The following is a 14,355-nucleotide window of genomic DNA, read 5'->3' as shown; positions in this document are numbered from 1 at the left end:
TTTTTTTTTTTTTTTTTTTTTTCCCAGACAGGGTCTCTAATGTGTCACCCAGGCTGGAGTGCAGTGGAATGACCATAGCTCACTGCAGCCTATAACTCCTGGGCTAAAGCCATCCTCCTACCTCAGCCTCCCAAGTAGTGGGGCATGTGCCCCCATGTTCTGCTAATTGTTTGCTTTTGCTTTTTTTTTTTTTTTTTCTGAGACGGAGTTTCGCTCTTGTTGCCCAGGCTGGAGTGCAATGGCACGATCTCGGCTCATCGCAACCTCCGCTTCCTGGGTTCAGGCAATTCTCCTGCCTCAGCCTCCTGAGTAGCTGGGATTACAGGCACGCGCCACCATGCCCAGCTGATTTTTTGTATTTTTAGTAGAGACGGGGTTTTACCATGTTGACCAGGATGGTCTTGATCTCTTGACCTCGTGATCCACCGCACCCGGCGAGACAGAGTCTTGCTCTTTTACCAGGCTGGAGTGCAGTGGCGTGATCTCAGCTCACTGCAACCTCCACCTTCTGGGTTCAAGTAATTCTCCTGCCTCAGCCTCCCAAGTAGCTGGGACTACAGGCGTGTGCCAACATGCCCAGCTAATTTTTGTATTTTTGGTAGAGACAGGGTTTCACCATGTTGGCCAGGATGGTCTCGATCTCTTGACTTTGTAATCCACCCAACTTGGCCTCCCAAAATGCTGCGATTATGGGTGTGAACCACCACGCCCAAACCACTCTGTTTGCATTTTTTATAGTGACAGGGTTTTACCATCTTATTCAGGCCAAGATCTTTATTAAGCTGTGCATTCATATAATTAACATCCAGTAATGTTTATGAAGGCAACAGTACAAAGATCTTAATTGACCATTTGTTAAATCTGCATTACATTTAATTTCTAATTATTTCACAAAGCAGTAATCTCTTTGTAATAAATACAAAATTTCTCAATTATTAAAACAGTGAATTAACCTGGACATCATAGCACCAGCCTAACACTGACCTAGCACAAACTTTTAAAAGGCAAGGTTTCCAACCTATGGGGTTCTTAATGTTTGTAAAATGTCTCATCAAATGGCATGACATCTTCAGACTTAAATCTATCAGCCTGATCCTTTTCACTGAGTTAGTATTTTTAACCTTGATCTCAACTCTGAACCCACCATTCTTTAAAAAACACTTGTTCGGATCCGAGCCATGGCACCAAAAATAAATAAAATAAAACAACAACAAAACACTCATCAACCTGTATAGCCACACATTTTTTTTAAGCTTTCAGTTCCAAAACTGAGGCACAGTAGTCATGTATTTATTTCTAATGAGCAGCACATAGTCTAAGAATTATGAATAAATGTCAAAGTCTAACCTGGAAAATGTTCACATCCAAGGCTCTCACTGGGCCAGTATGCTTGTCATTCTGGGCAATCACAACATCCTTTTCTCCAGCTATAATTTTAGAAGGATCATAGAGAATAATATTTCCATTTTCACCACCTGCAATCAGAACTCCAGAGACATCTCCTTTGGAATCCATTTTATAGGGTCCCCAAATCAACTTGTGGTACCTATAGAAGAAAATGAATTTAACTCATTCTTAAAGTCAAATAAATGTACACAAAATTTTGAAATTATACATTTAACTTTTTAGGTTTTTATAAATAGTTCAAATACATTACTTCTCCTCCACTCCTGGTAACTATGTATGGCTTTGGTATAATAGTATTTCATTTTTTATTTATACTCATATTTGCATATTTTGATTTTATAATCCTTAAAGAGCAAAAACTCTTGTAAGGTAGTGTAACAAAGTATACTTGAGTTGTATGTCACAAGCTATGAGCTTAAGAATGATTTTACCATTTAGAAACTGTGAGACCCTAAGTTACTTAACCTTCTTAAATTGCCTCTGGTTCATTGTAAAATAGAGCTAAACAATCACTTTCCTTGAAAAATAAAAACATTCTTTATTTGACTATAGAAGGGTCTCAAGGTTTGACCTTTGTCAAAAAGATAATAAAAATAAAAAAAAAGAGGGGTCACTAACAAGTAGTCTTTTAAATAGTAAAAGTGTTAAAGGAGTCACCTGAAATTTTCTAAGAAAAAGAATGTATTCTAACAGGAGAAAAGTGACATCAAAATTATATTATGACAAGTACTCCTACTGTTGGAGAATAAAATATACGGTCTAGAATGGAGATACAATATGAAGGCAAAAATGTATACAATGATACAGATGGTAGTAAGTAGAAAAACTGTTAGACAAGAGACCAGGCGTGGTGGCTCCCAGCACTTTGGGAGGCTGAGGCAGGTGGATCACCTGAGGTCGGGAGTTTGAGACCAGCCTGATCAACAGGGAGAAACCCTGTCTCTACTAAAAATACAAAATTAGCCAGGAATGGTGGCGCATGCCTATAATTGCAGCTACTTGAGAGGCTGAGGAAGGAAAATCACTTGAACCTGGGAGGTGAGCTGAGATCGTGCCATTGCACTCCAGTAGCCTGGGCAACAGGAGTGAAACTTTGTCTCAAAAAAAAACTACTAGACAAAAGTTATCTGGGGTTCCCATCCTACTGTGACAGCTCTGAAGAAGATAAGAGGTCCCATGAAACTGCATGATTTGAGCTGTTTTCTATCAGCTAAAGAACAATCTCTTTAAACCCTGCAAAGATATTAAGGCAATAAAGCTTACTTTATTACTCAAATGAAAGTGTTCTTTCTCTACATTAAAATAGGGAATAAGTACTTGAAAGTAAGATCCAAAAACCTAGTTACCTAGTGAATTAGAAATCATGTCAACAAAACTGTCTGTGAAATATATTTCTAAATATAGTAACAGAAGAAAATAAAAATAAGGTACCATTCAGAGGTAATCACTATTAATATCTTAATATGACTACTCCTTTTTCTAGTCACATCTACCGTTTTGCAAACAGGTGCAATAATGGAGACAGGAAAAAAAAAACTCTACCACATAATGAGAAAAAAAAAAATGCTAGAAACTACAGCCTCTCCTTCCCACCTTACATATAACAGCAATAAAAAAGTCAACAGAACAAACTGGCTGGACACCAGCCCTCTGGGAGACGGAGGTGTATGGATCACTTGAGGTCAGGACTTCAAGACCAGCCTGGCCAAAATGGCAAAACCTTGTCGCTACTAAAGATACAAAATTAGCTGGGTGGGGTGGCGCACACCCGTAATCCCAGCTACAAGAATTGCTAGAACCTGGAAGGTGGAGGTTGTAGTGAGCCGAGATTGTGCCACTGCACTCCAGCCTGGGCTACAAAGTGAGATTCTGTGTCAAAAAAAAAAAAAGAGAAAAAAAAGTCAATAGAACTTAGAAACACTACTTTTACTCCTATAAAAATTAACTCACATGCTTTTTATCGACAAAATATTTCATGTCCTTGCTGGTATTCCTTGTAGTTTCTAAAATGGCACACTTACGGATAAATTAGAAATCAACAACAATATACTATTAATCACATGAATTTAAAGCTGAACCTCATACCTGTGAGAAGAGGAGAATGTGGCACAAGATTTCATATCCAAGGATGGATCAGAAAGATCTAATTCAAATATCTCAAGGGAAGCACTGGTACTAAATGTTGCATCCAATTGCTGAGCAGATGTTCCTACAGAAAATACATTTATGGTAACTATACATACAAAAATAAAAGACTCAAAGAAACCACATAACAGAAATTAAAAGCATGTTTTTCAATTGTCTTGCTCGTGAATGCTGCATTAGTGGCTGAAATCTCAGCACATATGCCATTGAGCAGATGCTTAAATTACTATAGGAATGAGATTCTGGCACAGGGCTAGGAGACAATGTTTATAAGAGTGGGTAGTATAAATAATTTTTTAAGCTTGTAGATATTTTTAAAATCTCTGTAAAAATGATCTAGTGATTTACTATATCTGCTTATAGACATACATGATTTAACTTTTTTTTTTTGAAACGGAGTCTTGCTCTGTTGCCCAGGCTGGAGTGCAACGGTTCGACCTTGGCTCACTGCAACCTCCGCCTCCCAGGTTCAAGTGATTCTCCTGCCTCAGCCTCCCGAGTAGCTAGGATTACAGGCCCCTACCACCACGCCCAATTAATTTTCGTATTTTTAGTAGAGATGGGGTTTCATCATGTTGGCCAGGCTGGTTTTGAACTCCTTATCTCAGATGACCAATTCACCTTGGTCTCCCAAAGTGTTGGGATTACAGGCGTCAGCCACCATGCCAGGCCAACTTTTTTTTTTTTTTTTTTTTGGAGACAGAGCTTTGCTCTGTTGCCCAGGCTGGAGTGCAGCGGTGCGATTTCAGCTCACTGCAACCTCTGCCTCCCAGGTTCAAGCTATTCTCCTGCCTCAGCCTCCCGAGCAGTTGGGACAACTGGCTTGCACCACCACGCCCAGCTAATTTCTGTATTTTTAGTAGAGACGGGGTTTCACCAAGCTGGCCAGGATGGTCTCGATCTCTTGACCTTGTGATCCACCTGCCTTGGCCTCCCAAAGTGCTGGGATTACAGGCATAAGCCACTGAGCCCAGCCAACTAATCCTTTTTATATAAAAATGCTAACATTGGCCAGGCATGGTGGCTCACGTCTGTAATCCCAGCACTTTGGGAGGCTGAGGAGGGCGGATCACGAGGTCAAGGTCCAGACCATCCTGGCCAACATGGTGAAACCCGGTCTCTACTAAAAATCCAAAAATAAGCTGGGTGTGGTGGCATATGCCTATAGTCCTAGCTACTCAGGTGACTGAGGCAGGAGAATCACTTGAAACTGGGAGGCGGAGGTTGCAGTGAACCGAGATGACGCCACTGCATTCCAGCCTAGGCGACAAAGCAAGACTCTGTCTCGGCCGGGCGCGGTGGCTCACGCCTGTAATCCCAGCACTTTGGGAGGCCGAGGCGGGTGGATCACAAGGTCAAGAGATCGAGACCATCCTGGTCAACATGGTGAAATCCCGTCTCTACTAAAAAAATACAAAAAAATTAGCTGGGCATGGTGGCACGTGCCTGTAATCCCAGCTACTCAGGAGGCTGAGGCAGGAGAATTGCCTGAACCCAGGAGGTGGAGGTTGCGGTGAGCCGAGATCATGCCATTGCACTCCAGCCTGGGTAACAAGAGCGAAACTCCGTCTCAAAAAAAAAAAAAAAAAAAAGACTCTGTCTCAAAAAAAAAAAACGCTAACAACAAAATTGTTCTTCATTCATTCAAGCTGATATTAACTGTTTTTTACATGCCATCTAGGGAAATAAAGATAAAATACAATTCCTGTCAAGTAAGGAAAACATTTTAGATGCAACCTATCATGATCAAAACACTGTGGGAACACCGAAGAACACTGACTGAACTCAGATGATAGAATGTCGGTAACTTGTCAGGGAGAGACAGGCTTTCCAGAGAAGATAAAGATTAAACTGAATAAGCTAGATGCAGAGGAGAAGAAATTAGGTTACTCACACTATCTTCTCTCCTTTGAACTTACCTGTTGCTAGGTAAATGGGGTGATTCTGGGCAGGGCTCCATGCCTGCATGGCTGTACGATCTACTTCCTTTAACTTCATCCTGCTAAAGATAGTATTTTACAAAGAAATAGATTTGAATGTCTAACACAAAACACAGATATTTTACATAGAAACACACTGAACAAACCACTACAACATTATTAATGCCCAACTGCAAATAAATCAAATTGGTTTAGGTGTCATTTGTTGGAAATGTTCAATATTAGAAAGTAGACAAACTTGATAAACTATTTTGAGACAAATACAGGGCTATTCTGTTTACAGATTATAGTTTTTCAGCTGAATCAGTCTAGAAAAATTGCCCACAAAAACAATAAGGTAGTACCTGAAGAATTAACTTTGCTACACATGTTTATCAAACAAGAATGGGTAACAAAACATTATGGGTAAGAGCAGGCAAAAAATAAATAAGGTGCAACTTCCTGGAGTAGGATTACTCAATGATAAGAGCAGTTTTAAAAATTTATTCTAAATTAAAACATATTAGAGAGAATACAGTAAGCTCACAGAATTTAAAGATAAAGTAGAAATTATCAGAAAACTGGTCATTTCAAGGTATAATACCATATACCACTTGTTTACATATTTTCTGTCATTAAAGTTACATTGATGGGCCGGGTGTGGTGGCTCATGCTTGCAATCCCAGCACTTTGGGAGGCCGAGGTTGGGTGGATCACTTGAGGCCAGGAGTTCAAGACCAGCCTGGCCAACATAGCAAAACCCTGTCTCGACCAGAAATACAAGAAAATTAGCCAGCGTGGTGGCACATCCATGTAATCCCAGCTACTCAGGAGGCTGAGGCAGGAGAATCACTTGAACCCAGGACGCGGAGGTTGCAGTGAGCTGAGATCGTACCACTGTACTCCAGCTTGGGTGACAGAGACTCGGTCTCAGAAAAAAAAAAAAGGTTAATTTGATGAAAAAATTAGAAAGGTGTAGTATTATGTACTTTCTAAAGATCTTTGTTATTTTTAGGTAAATATATTGAAATGACATAGTACTCTACTGTAAAATGTATCATAATTACCTAGTCTAATACCAATGAACACCTAAGCTGTTTTTAGCTTTTTTTTTTTTTTTTTGAGACGGAGTTTCGCTCTTGTTACCCAGGCTGGAGTGCAATGGCGTGATCTCGGCTCACAGCAACCTCCGCCTCCTGGGTTCAGGCAATTCTCCTGCCTCAGCCTCCTGAGTAGCTGGGATTACAGGCACGCGCCACCATGCCCAGCTAATTTTTTGTAGTTTTAGTAGAGACAGGGTTTCACCGCGTTGACCAGGATGGTCTCGATCTCTTGACCTCGTGATCCACCCGCCTCGGCCTCCCAAAGTGCTGGGATTACAGGCGTGAGTCACCGCGCCCGGCTGTTTTTAGCTATTTTTACAAAAAAATGCTGAAATAAATGGTCATCTGCACATGCTATTTCATTAAAGAGCAGGGACAGCTACAAATTCCCAGAAGTAAAACTGCTAAGTTAAAGGATTAATGCAATTTTAATTTTGATGAATATTACCAAGCTGTCCTCTATGGCAACTGTACCTTTTCATACCACTAACAGTAATATATGATTACTTATTGCCCTACAACCACTAACAGTAACATGTAATTACTTGTTGCCCAGAGTATACTATCACACTTTAAGATTTTTACCAACATTAACAATGAAAGGCTAGGTGCAGTGGCTCAGGCCTGTAATCCCAGCACTTTGGGAGGCTGTGGCAGACGGGCTGCTTGAGCCTGGGAGCTCAAGACCAGCTTGGACAATGCGGTGAAATCCCATCTCTACAAAAAATACAAAAATTAGCTGGGCATGGTGATACATGCCTGTAGTCCCAGCTACTTGGGAGGTTGAGGTGGAAGGATCATTTGGGCCTGGGAAGTTGAGGCTGCAGTGAGCCCTGGTAGCACCACTTCACTCCAGCCTGGGTGACAGAGTGAAACCATGTCTCAAAAAAAAAAAAAAAAAAAAAAAGAAAGAAAAATATTAACTTGGTATAGTTATACTATAAATGATATATAACATCCTTTTTTTAATATGATTATGGGTCAACCATATTTCTTTTTCTTTTTTTCTTTTTTTTTAAAGACGGTGTTTCACCATGTTGGCCAGGATGGTCTCGATCTCTTCACCTTGTGATTCTCCTGCCTGAGTCTCCCAAAGTGCTGGGATTACAGGCGTGAGCCACCGTGCCCAGCCCATATTTCCTTTTCTGTCATCTCTTCTGTCTAGTCATATACCATTTGACTATATTTCTTTATTTTTTTTCTGAGATGGAGTTTTGTTCTGTCATCTAGGCTGAAGCACAGTGGCGCAATCTCAGCTTGCTGCAACCTCCGCCTCCCGGGTTCAAGAGATTCTCGTGTCTCAGCCTTCTAAGTAGCTGGGATTACAGGCACACACCACCACACTCGGATAATTTTTTTGTATTTTTAGTAGAGACTGAGTTTCACCATGTTGGTTAGGCTGGTCTCAAACTCTTGACCTCAGGTGATCCACCCACCTTGGCTTCCCAAAGTTCTGGGATTACAGGCGTGAGCCACTGCACCCTGCCATCATTTGACCAATTTTCTGTTAAGTTGACAGACTATCTTTTGACTTTGGTTCAAAAAAAATTTTTTTTTACGTTTCATAGGATTTTGATTTAAATTTTTTTTAAAAGTCTCTTTTAGAGCAGTTGTACATTCATAGAAAAGTTGCACACAAGTACAAAGAATTGCTACACAGTTCTACAACCACATAACCTCTCTCACCATCAACATTGTATATCCATAATGTTAAAATTCACTGCCAAATATACACTTTATATTTGGCATATATATATATATATATATATACACACACACATATATATATATATATACATACACATATATATATATATACACACACACACACATATATATATATACATATATATATATTTGTGAATATCCTTCTTTGTCTCAAATAATGACTTTTGGTCTGAATTCCATCTTTCATTTGCCTTTACATGCATACTTTTGCCCTTCAAAACTACTTTGTTGTCATTAGCTATCCAGAATACAGCAACAAACAAACAAACAAACAAAAAACCAACAGATCTTGTTGGTGATCCAAACAAACAAACTAAAAGTCAACATTTTGTTGGTGATCCAATTTAGCTAAGGCTAAAATGTATTGATATGACAGACATGGTTAGTCTTAGTTTTACCATATTTTACTTTCGTTTAATATCTTTGGGTAATAAATTTCTTTAAAAGTCTTTCATTGTTGTCTATTTTTTTGTGCAATTACCATTTTTCTGATAATTAGTATAATGTATATTTTTATTCTAATATGTTTCTGATTCTTTTTCTTTTTTCAAATCAACCCTGCAAAAGCAGGGCCTCAAAAAACTGGATTAAGACTCAGAATTGTTCCTCTCCATGGAAATCTTTAGTAAAAGTCAAAACATTTATACAATTTGAAAAGAAACCAGAGTTCTGATTCTATCTTTATAATTGTAATTTTAAATATTTTACTTAATATCATCAATCCTCCATTTTTTTTACACAGTAACTACTAACTCCCTACTATGTGCACTTACGAAATTAGCTTGTATAATCTTACTGCCCCCTCACATAACACAGTTACAGTCAATAGTATTATCTTTCTCAGTGTTTACCTTTGAACTGCTAAATATGCTTACAGTTCTACTAACTGATTTGTCAGCTTTAAATGATGTCCTTTGACTCATAGCCACTACAGATATGGCAATTCACAAACTTATTCTACCTTCAATTTCTTTCTTCTGCTATTAGTTGTATAACCAACCCCTACATTACTGGACATTTAACATTTACATTTTATTCTTTCTTCCTCATTCTCACTTTTGTTCCAGTCTCAGCACTGCAGTTAAACACACACTCAACGCTCTCCAAGAGTACTTTTGCCAGTTCCCTTACTCAGCTCCAGGGCTTATCCTCTAACATTTTCCTTAAGATTCCCTTAAATATATGCCCTGAGTCCTCTACTTGCAAATTGTTCATATTTGAAGGAGATTTTACATAGGAAAAAATTAAGACACAGAAAGACAATCTGTACATGTTAGCAAGGGGCAAGGGACAGAGCCAAGATCAGAATTCAGAAGACTGGCTCCAGAGTCCAAGTTCTTATTACTTCCAACAAGTTCCGGTATTCAATTTTTATATCACAGAGGAAAATTAACATTTAGCAGAATCAATTAATAACAAAGCAACCACCATGCATGATGAAATTGAAGAAATGCATTTTAGAAATTGTGTTAGGTAGGGCAAAGTGAGATTAGGAGGCAGATGTATCACATGGTTAAAAGTATGGTCTCTGGAGTTAATCCTCAATTTGACTACTGGCTCTGCTACTTATTAGCTATGATACTTTGGACCCGTTATTTAACCTCCCTGAGCACCAGTTTTTATATTCACAAAATACGGAAAAGAGTGACCACCTAATGCGATAGTGTGAGGTTTCAATGAGATCATATGTTTTATAATAGGGAGTCAAACAAAGTGCCGAGCACATGGGTTAGTGTTTTTGATAGGTTTGCTATTTTTAAAACTTACTGCTATCATGAGATTAAATGAGGAAACTTTGAGATTATTCAGGGGAAAAAATTCCAACTTTCTAAGATGTAAAAAAGGCAACTATTTTCTTATATGAATTCCCTCTTCTTCCTCTCTGCCAACTGTCTGACCTAATCTTTAATAATAAATTCATATTCCAGCTCCTCCATGAAAACTGCCCTAATGATCCAATCCACACTGATCTAAATACTCCCCTACAAGTTTACATTTGTCAGTACTAGGATTTAAGCATTTTATAAGAATATGCCATTCTATTTTAACTAAACACTTTGTAATAACGTTCTATTAGCACATATTGTTTACATATTTTCCAGTTACCCTTTTTTAACCAGCTGCCTTATGTGCTATCTTATCTCACCAACTAGACAAATAATGTCTTTTCTCAAAACTTTTACCCCTTTTCGACTCAAATTGCTAATAAGCACGGTAGGAGATATCCAGAAAGTTTTGTTTGATTTATTTTAAATGTTTATATTTAGGGGAAAACAAGTAGACAAATGAGCTAGCATGACCAGTTTCAGATAAAACATTTACTTTTAAATTCTTAATTCTTTAAAGGATCATTTACTATTTAAAAAAGGAGAAAGTATTGTTAAGGGGGGAAAAGGTTATAAGATGCCTTCAAAATAATTTCTACAAGTGAAAAACACAATAGCTGTATTATAAAAATGGAATACAATTCTAATATTTCTAAGAACAAAAGGACAAGGACTACCTAATCCATTAATGCTTGGTTAATGTGTAACATTGACTGAAAGAGACATATTTATAAGAACACAGTAAGTGGGAATTCAAAACATTCACAAAAGTTTCTTAGCCTTAGTACTCAATGTTCCACTAGAAGCAGTTCTCCTTATTAACCTGTCCTGAATATAAGGCTTCAATACCATGTTAAAAAAAACAAAAGAATCACTACACTACAATAATGGCCTAGAACTATAGTATATGCCCTGAATCTTATTAAATAATAAACCTATTGCAATCATTCTCAAAATTACTAAGAATGCCATCAAAATACAATTTCATCCGGATATATGTGTATTTCCTTCTCTTAGAAATAATCATTTAGGTGTAAATGATTTTCTTAAAAATATGAAAAGGTTTTTTCTTTAAATGTAATTTGTTGTTGTTGTTGTTGTTGTTTAATAGAGATAAGTTCTCGCTATGCTGGCCAGGTTGGTCTTGAACTCTTGGCCTCAAGCAATCATCCTGCCTTGGTCACCCAAAGTTCTAGGATTACAGGTCGGAGCTATCGTGCTCAAAAACAGGATGAAGTTTTAGATTAAACCATACATACTTTCCAAGCAAGACTTGCTTTAAAAACTTTGTGTAATGTTTTTTCAATAATAAACATGATCAGAATTTACACTATGCATAAATGTTTCACTCAATACTATTTTCCACAGAACATAATCACCATGAAAATATAAAAAGAAGGCCGGGTGCGCGACTCACATCTGTAATCCCAGCATTTTGGGAGGCTGAGGCAGGCAGATCACCTGAGGTCAGGACTTTGAGACCAGCCTACCCAACATGGCAAAACCCTGGCTCTTCCGAAAATATAAAAAAAATTAGCAGGGTGTGGTGGCAGATGCCTGTAATCCCAGCTACTTGGGAGGCTGAGACAGGAGAAGGGCTTGAACCTGGGAGGTGGAGGTTGCAGTGAGCCAAGATTGTGCCACTGCACTTTAGCCTGGGCGACAAGAGCAAAACTCCGTATCAAAAAAAATAAAATTGTGTGGACAATGGCTTCTTCATATATGCCATCTAGAAGGCAGTATTTATTGCACAGCAATTAAGAGCATGGGGTCTAGAGCTGACACCCTCAGTTTAAATTCCAGCTTCACCATGTCCACCTCTGACTTTAGTCATGTAGCTTTATCCATGTACATCTTGCCTCTCCTCTCTGTAAAATAAAGTTAACAGTACCTACCCTACAGGTTGCTGTGAGAAATAAGTGGTATTACTCAGAGTGGTTTGAACAGTGCCTAGCATATATAAATAAATGCTCATAAGTGACAGTTATTACAAACACCACAATTTAAAACGTCTACCACAACGAACCTTCTTAAAAATACAAGCATTGGCCGGGCACAGTGGCTCAGGCCTGTAATTCCCGCACTTTGGGAGGCCGAGGTAGGCGGAACACTTCAGGCCGGAAGTTCGGGAGCAACCTGGCCAACATGGCGACACCCTGTCTCTACTAATAAATACAAAAATTAGCCGGACATGGTAGTGCGCGCTTGTAATCCCAGCTACTCAGGAGGCCGAAGCAGGAGAATCACTTGAACTCGAAAGGCAGAGGTTGCCGTTAGCCGAGATAGCGCCCCTGCACTACAGGCTGGGCGACAGAGCAAGATTCCGTCTCGGGGGAAAAAAAAAAAAAAAAAAAAAAAAAAAAAACAACAACAAAGAAAACCTTTATTGAAGAAAATTTATACTCCGGACTAGAACTCTTATTTTTCATGCAACTTTTCTCTCAAAAATTGCATTCAATTAGGTGGAAACTTTTTTCTTTCTGCTCATTTTCAAAATGTAAATTTTGTGAAACAACACTAAAACCCAACAGCACTATTCTTTGAAAAATACCAACCTTACAATACTATATACAGAGCTGACTCATACCTCAGAAAGCATGTAAAAAGTTTAGAGGTAATGGAATCAGAACTTTGACTCCCAAACTAGGTATACAATCCCTAGTTGGCACTGCTTTTAGTAAAAATCCATTTTCTGTGGGCAAAATATCTCAATAGGGATAGACACAATTGTTCTAGAGGTTTTATTTAGTACTGTGAATGTTCTAGGCTCATGCCACTCAACCCAAAGCAAATCAAAGGAGAAAGTAACTGTGTACTGGTTACTGAACTAATTGGTGTCATACTAATCTTCAGTATAAAACTTTTGAGCTGAAATTAACCTAATGGCATTTCTAAAAACAATGTAATCAATGCAAATCAATCTAGTAACATCCCCTCACAGGAGTTTTTGAATTGTAAACTTCATGATATTATGTAAGTAGAAAATCCTACATGTTTCTTGAGAGCAGGAGCTTGAGACCAGCCTGGGGAACAGAGTGAGACCCCATGTCTATAAAAAATGAGAGATTAATTAGCTGGGCGTGCGCCACGTGCGAATTCCTAGCTACTTCTGAGGCTGAGGGAGGATCTCTTGAGCCCAAGAGTTCAAGGTTATAGTGAGCTATGGTTGCACCACTTCACTCCCATCTGGGCAACAAAGAGTCACCCTGTGACTCAAAACAAAACAAAAACCCTACGTGTGTGTATGTGCATTCTTACAATGATTTCATTAGATTCCTAAAAGACAGTGAAATCCCTCAAATATTATGAATAATTGCTCTTCACCGTTTACAAATTTATTTCTATTCCTGTTATTAGTTTCAATAAATAACTTGCTTATATAAAATTAAGCAGTATAATTCTAAATCCACTTCAAATTTCAAATTTCACAAATAATTGTGTACATATGTAAAATAAAATCACTACAAAACTACAAAAACACTACGAGTTATCCAAAAGTTCTTATGAGCCTACAAAGCTTTCTCTGAACTATAATTAAGGGATAATGAGAAACAAGGAGCACAGAACTACTACTAAAAAAGAACAGTGGTTGGGAACGGTGGCTCACGCCTGCAATTTCTACACTTTGGGAGGCCAAGGCGCGTGGATCACTTGAGGTCAGGAGTTCGAGACCAGCCTAGCCAACACAGTGAAACCCCGTTTCTACTAAAAATACACAAATTAGCCGGGCGTTGGTGGCAGGCGCCTGTAATCCTAGCTACTCAAGAGGCTGAGGAAGGAGAAATCACCAGGAGGTGGAGGTTGCAGTGAGCTGAGATCGCGCCACTGCACTCCAGCCTGGTGACAGAGTGAGACTGTCTTAAAAAAAAAAAAAAGAATAAGCTTTTGCCAACCCTTGAATAATCGGAAGTACAGAAAACACAGGACGCTGTAACAAGAACAAACCTTTATCGACTTTTTAAATAGTTATAACTGCCCATAAGGACAACCAAATTTCAGTTTTCTATAGTTCGAAAAGATAATTTAGAAGAAATGATTTGGCACAGACTATCAGATCATTGTAACTTCAAAAAGCCCTACGTAAAATTGGTTCCTTAAGCACAAGGAAAAATGTATAACGCCCACAAGTCCGGGCAATATTTTGGTTTATTTTACAACCGCCCCGAAATATAACAACTTATTAGCAAAAAAATATAACAATGAGACTGTCCTCAAAGTACAGGCTGC

At 38.6% G+C, this 14,355-nt stretch overlaps 1 protein-coding gene, 1 long non-coding RNA gene and 1 other non-coding gene across 30 annotated transcripts in view; 1 reads left to right on the top strand and 2 right to left on the bottom strand.

The window, feature by feature from the left end:
- LOC116524467 overlaps window positions 1-4,803 on the top strand; it is a 17,873-nt gene extending 13,070 nt beyond the window's left edge. The window contains exon 3 of the long non-coding RNA XR_004257338.1: window positions 4,792-4,803. This is a non-coding gene — a long non-coding RNA (uncharacterized LOC116524467). The remainder of the gene's footprint in view (window positions 1-4,791) is intronic.
- Window positions 1-14,355, bottom strand: part of SEC31A (SEC31 homolog A, COPII coat complex component) — a 76,956-nt gene that overhangs the window by 61,889 nt on the left and 712 nt on the right. For 22 of the 28 annotated variants that reach the window (XM_032239764.1, XM_032239774.1, XM_032239767.1 and 19 more), the window contains 3 exons: window positions 5,472-5,554; window positions 3,493-3,616; window positions 1,348-1,546 (listed from right to left, as the gene is read on the bottom strand). In XM_032239764.1, coding sequence (XP_032095655.1) covers window positions 1,348-1,546; window positions 3,493-3,616; window positions 5,472-5,550 — 402 coding nt within the window. In that variant the 5' untranslated portion in view covers window positions 5,551-5,554. Of the gene's footprint in view, window positions 1-1,347; window positions 1,547-3,492; window positions 3,617-5,471; window positions 5,564-9,090; window positions 9,094-14,355 lie in introns of those variants that run through there. The other 6 variants (XM_032239765.1, XM_032239751.1, XM_032239775.1 and 3 more) reach the window with 3 other exon arrangements.
- Window positions 8,857-8,972, bottom strand: LOC116524571. Its single transcript, XR_004257396.1, has one exon. It is a non-coding gene; the product is annotated as a U5 spliceosomal RNA (small nuclear RNA).

This window comes from Sapajus apella, unplaced genomic scaffold (genome assembly GCF_009761245.1).
Source record: "Sapajus apella isolate SASKATOON/1434 unplaced genomic scaffold, GSC_monkey_1.0 scaffold45, whole genome shotgun sequence".
NCBI classification, from domain to species: domain Eukaryota; kingdom Metazoa; phylum Chordata; class Mammalia; order Primates; family Cebidae; genus Sapajus; species Sapajus apella.
Note: the sequence above shows the minus strand (reverse complement) of the source record. Positions and strands in the feature narration are given on the sequence as shown.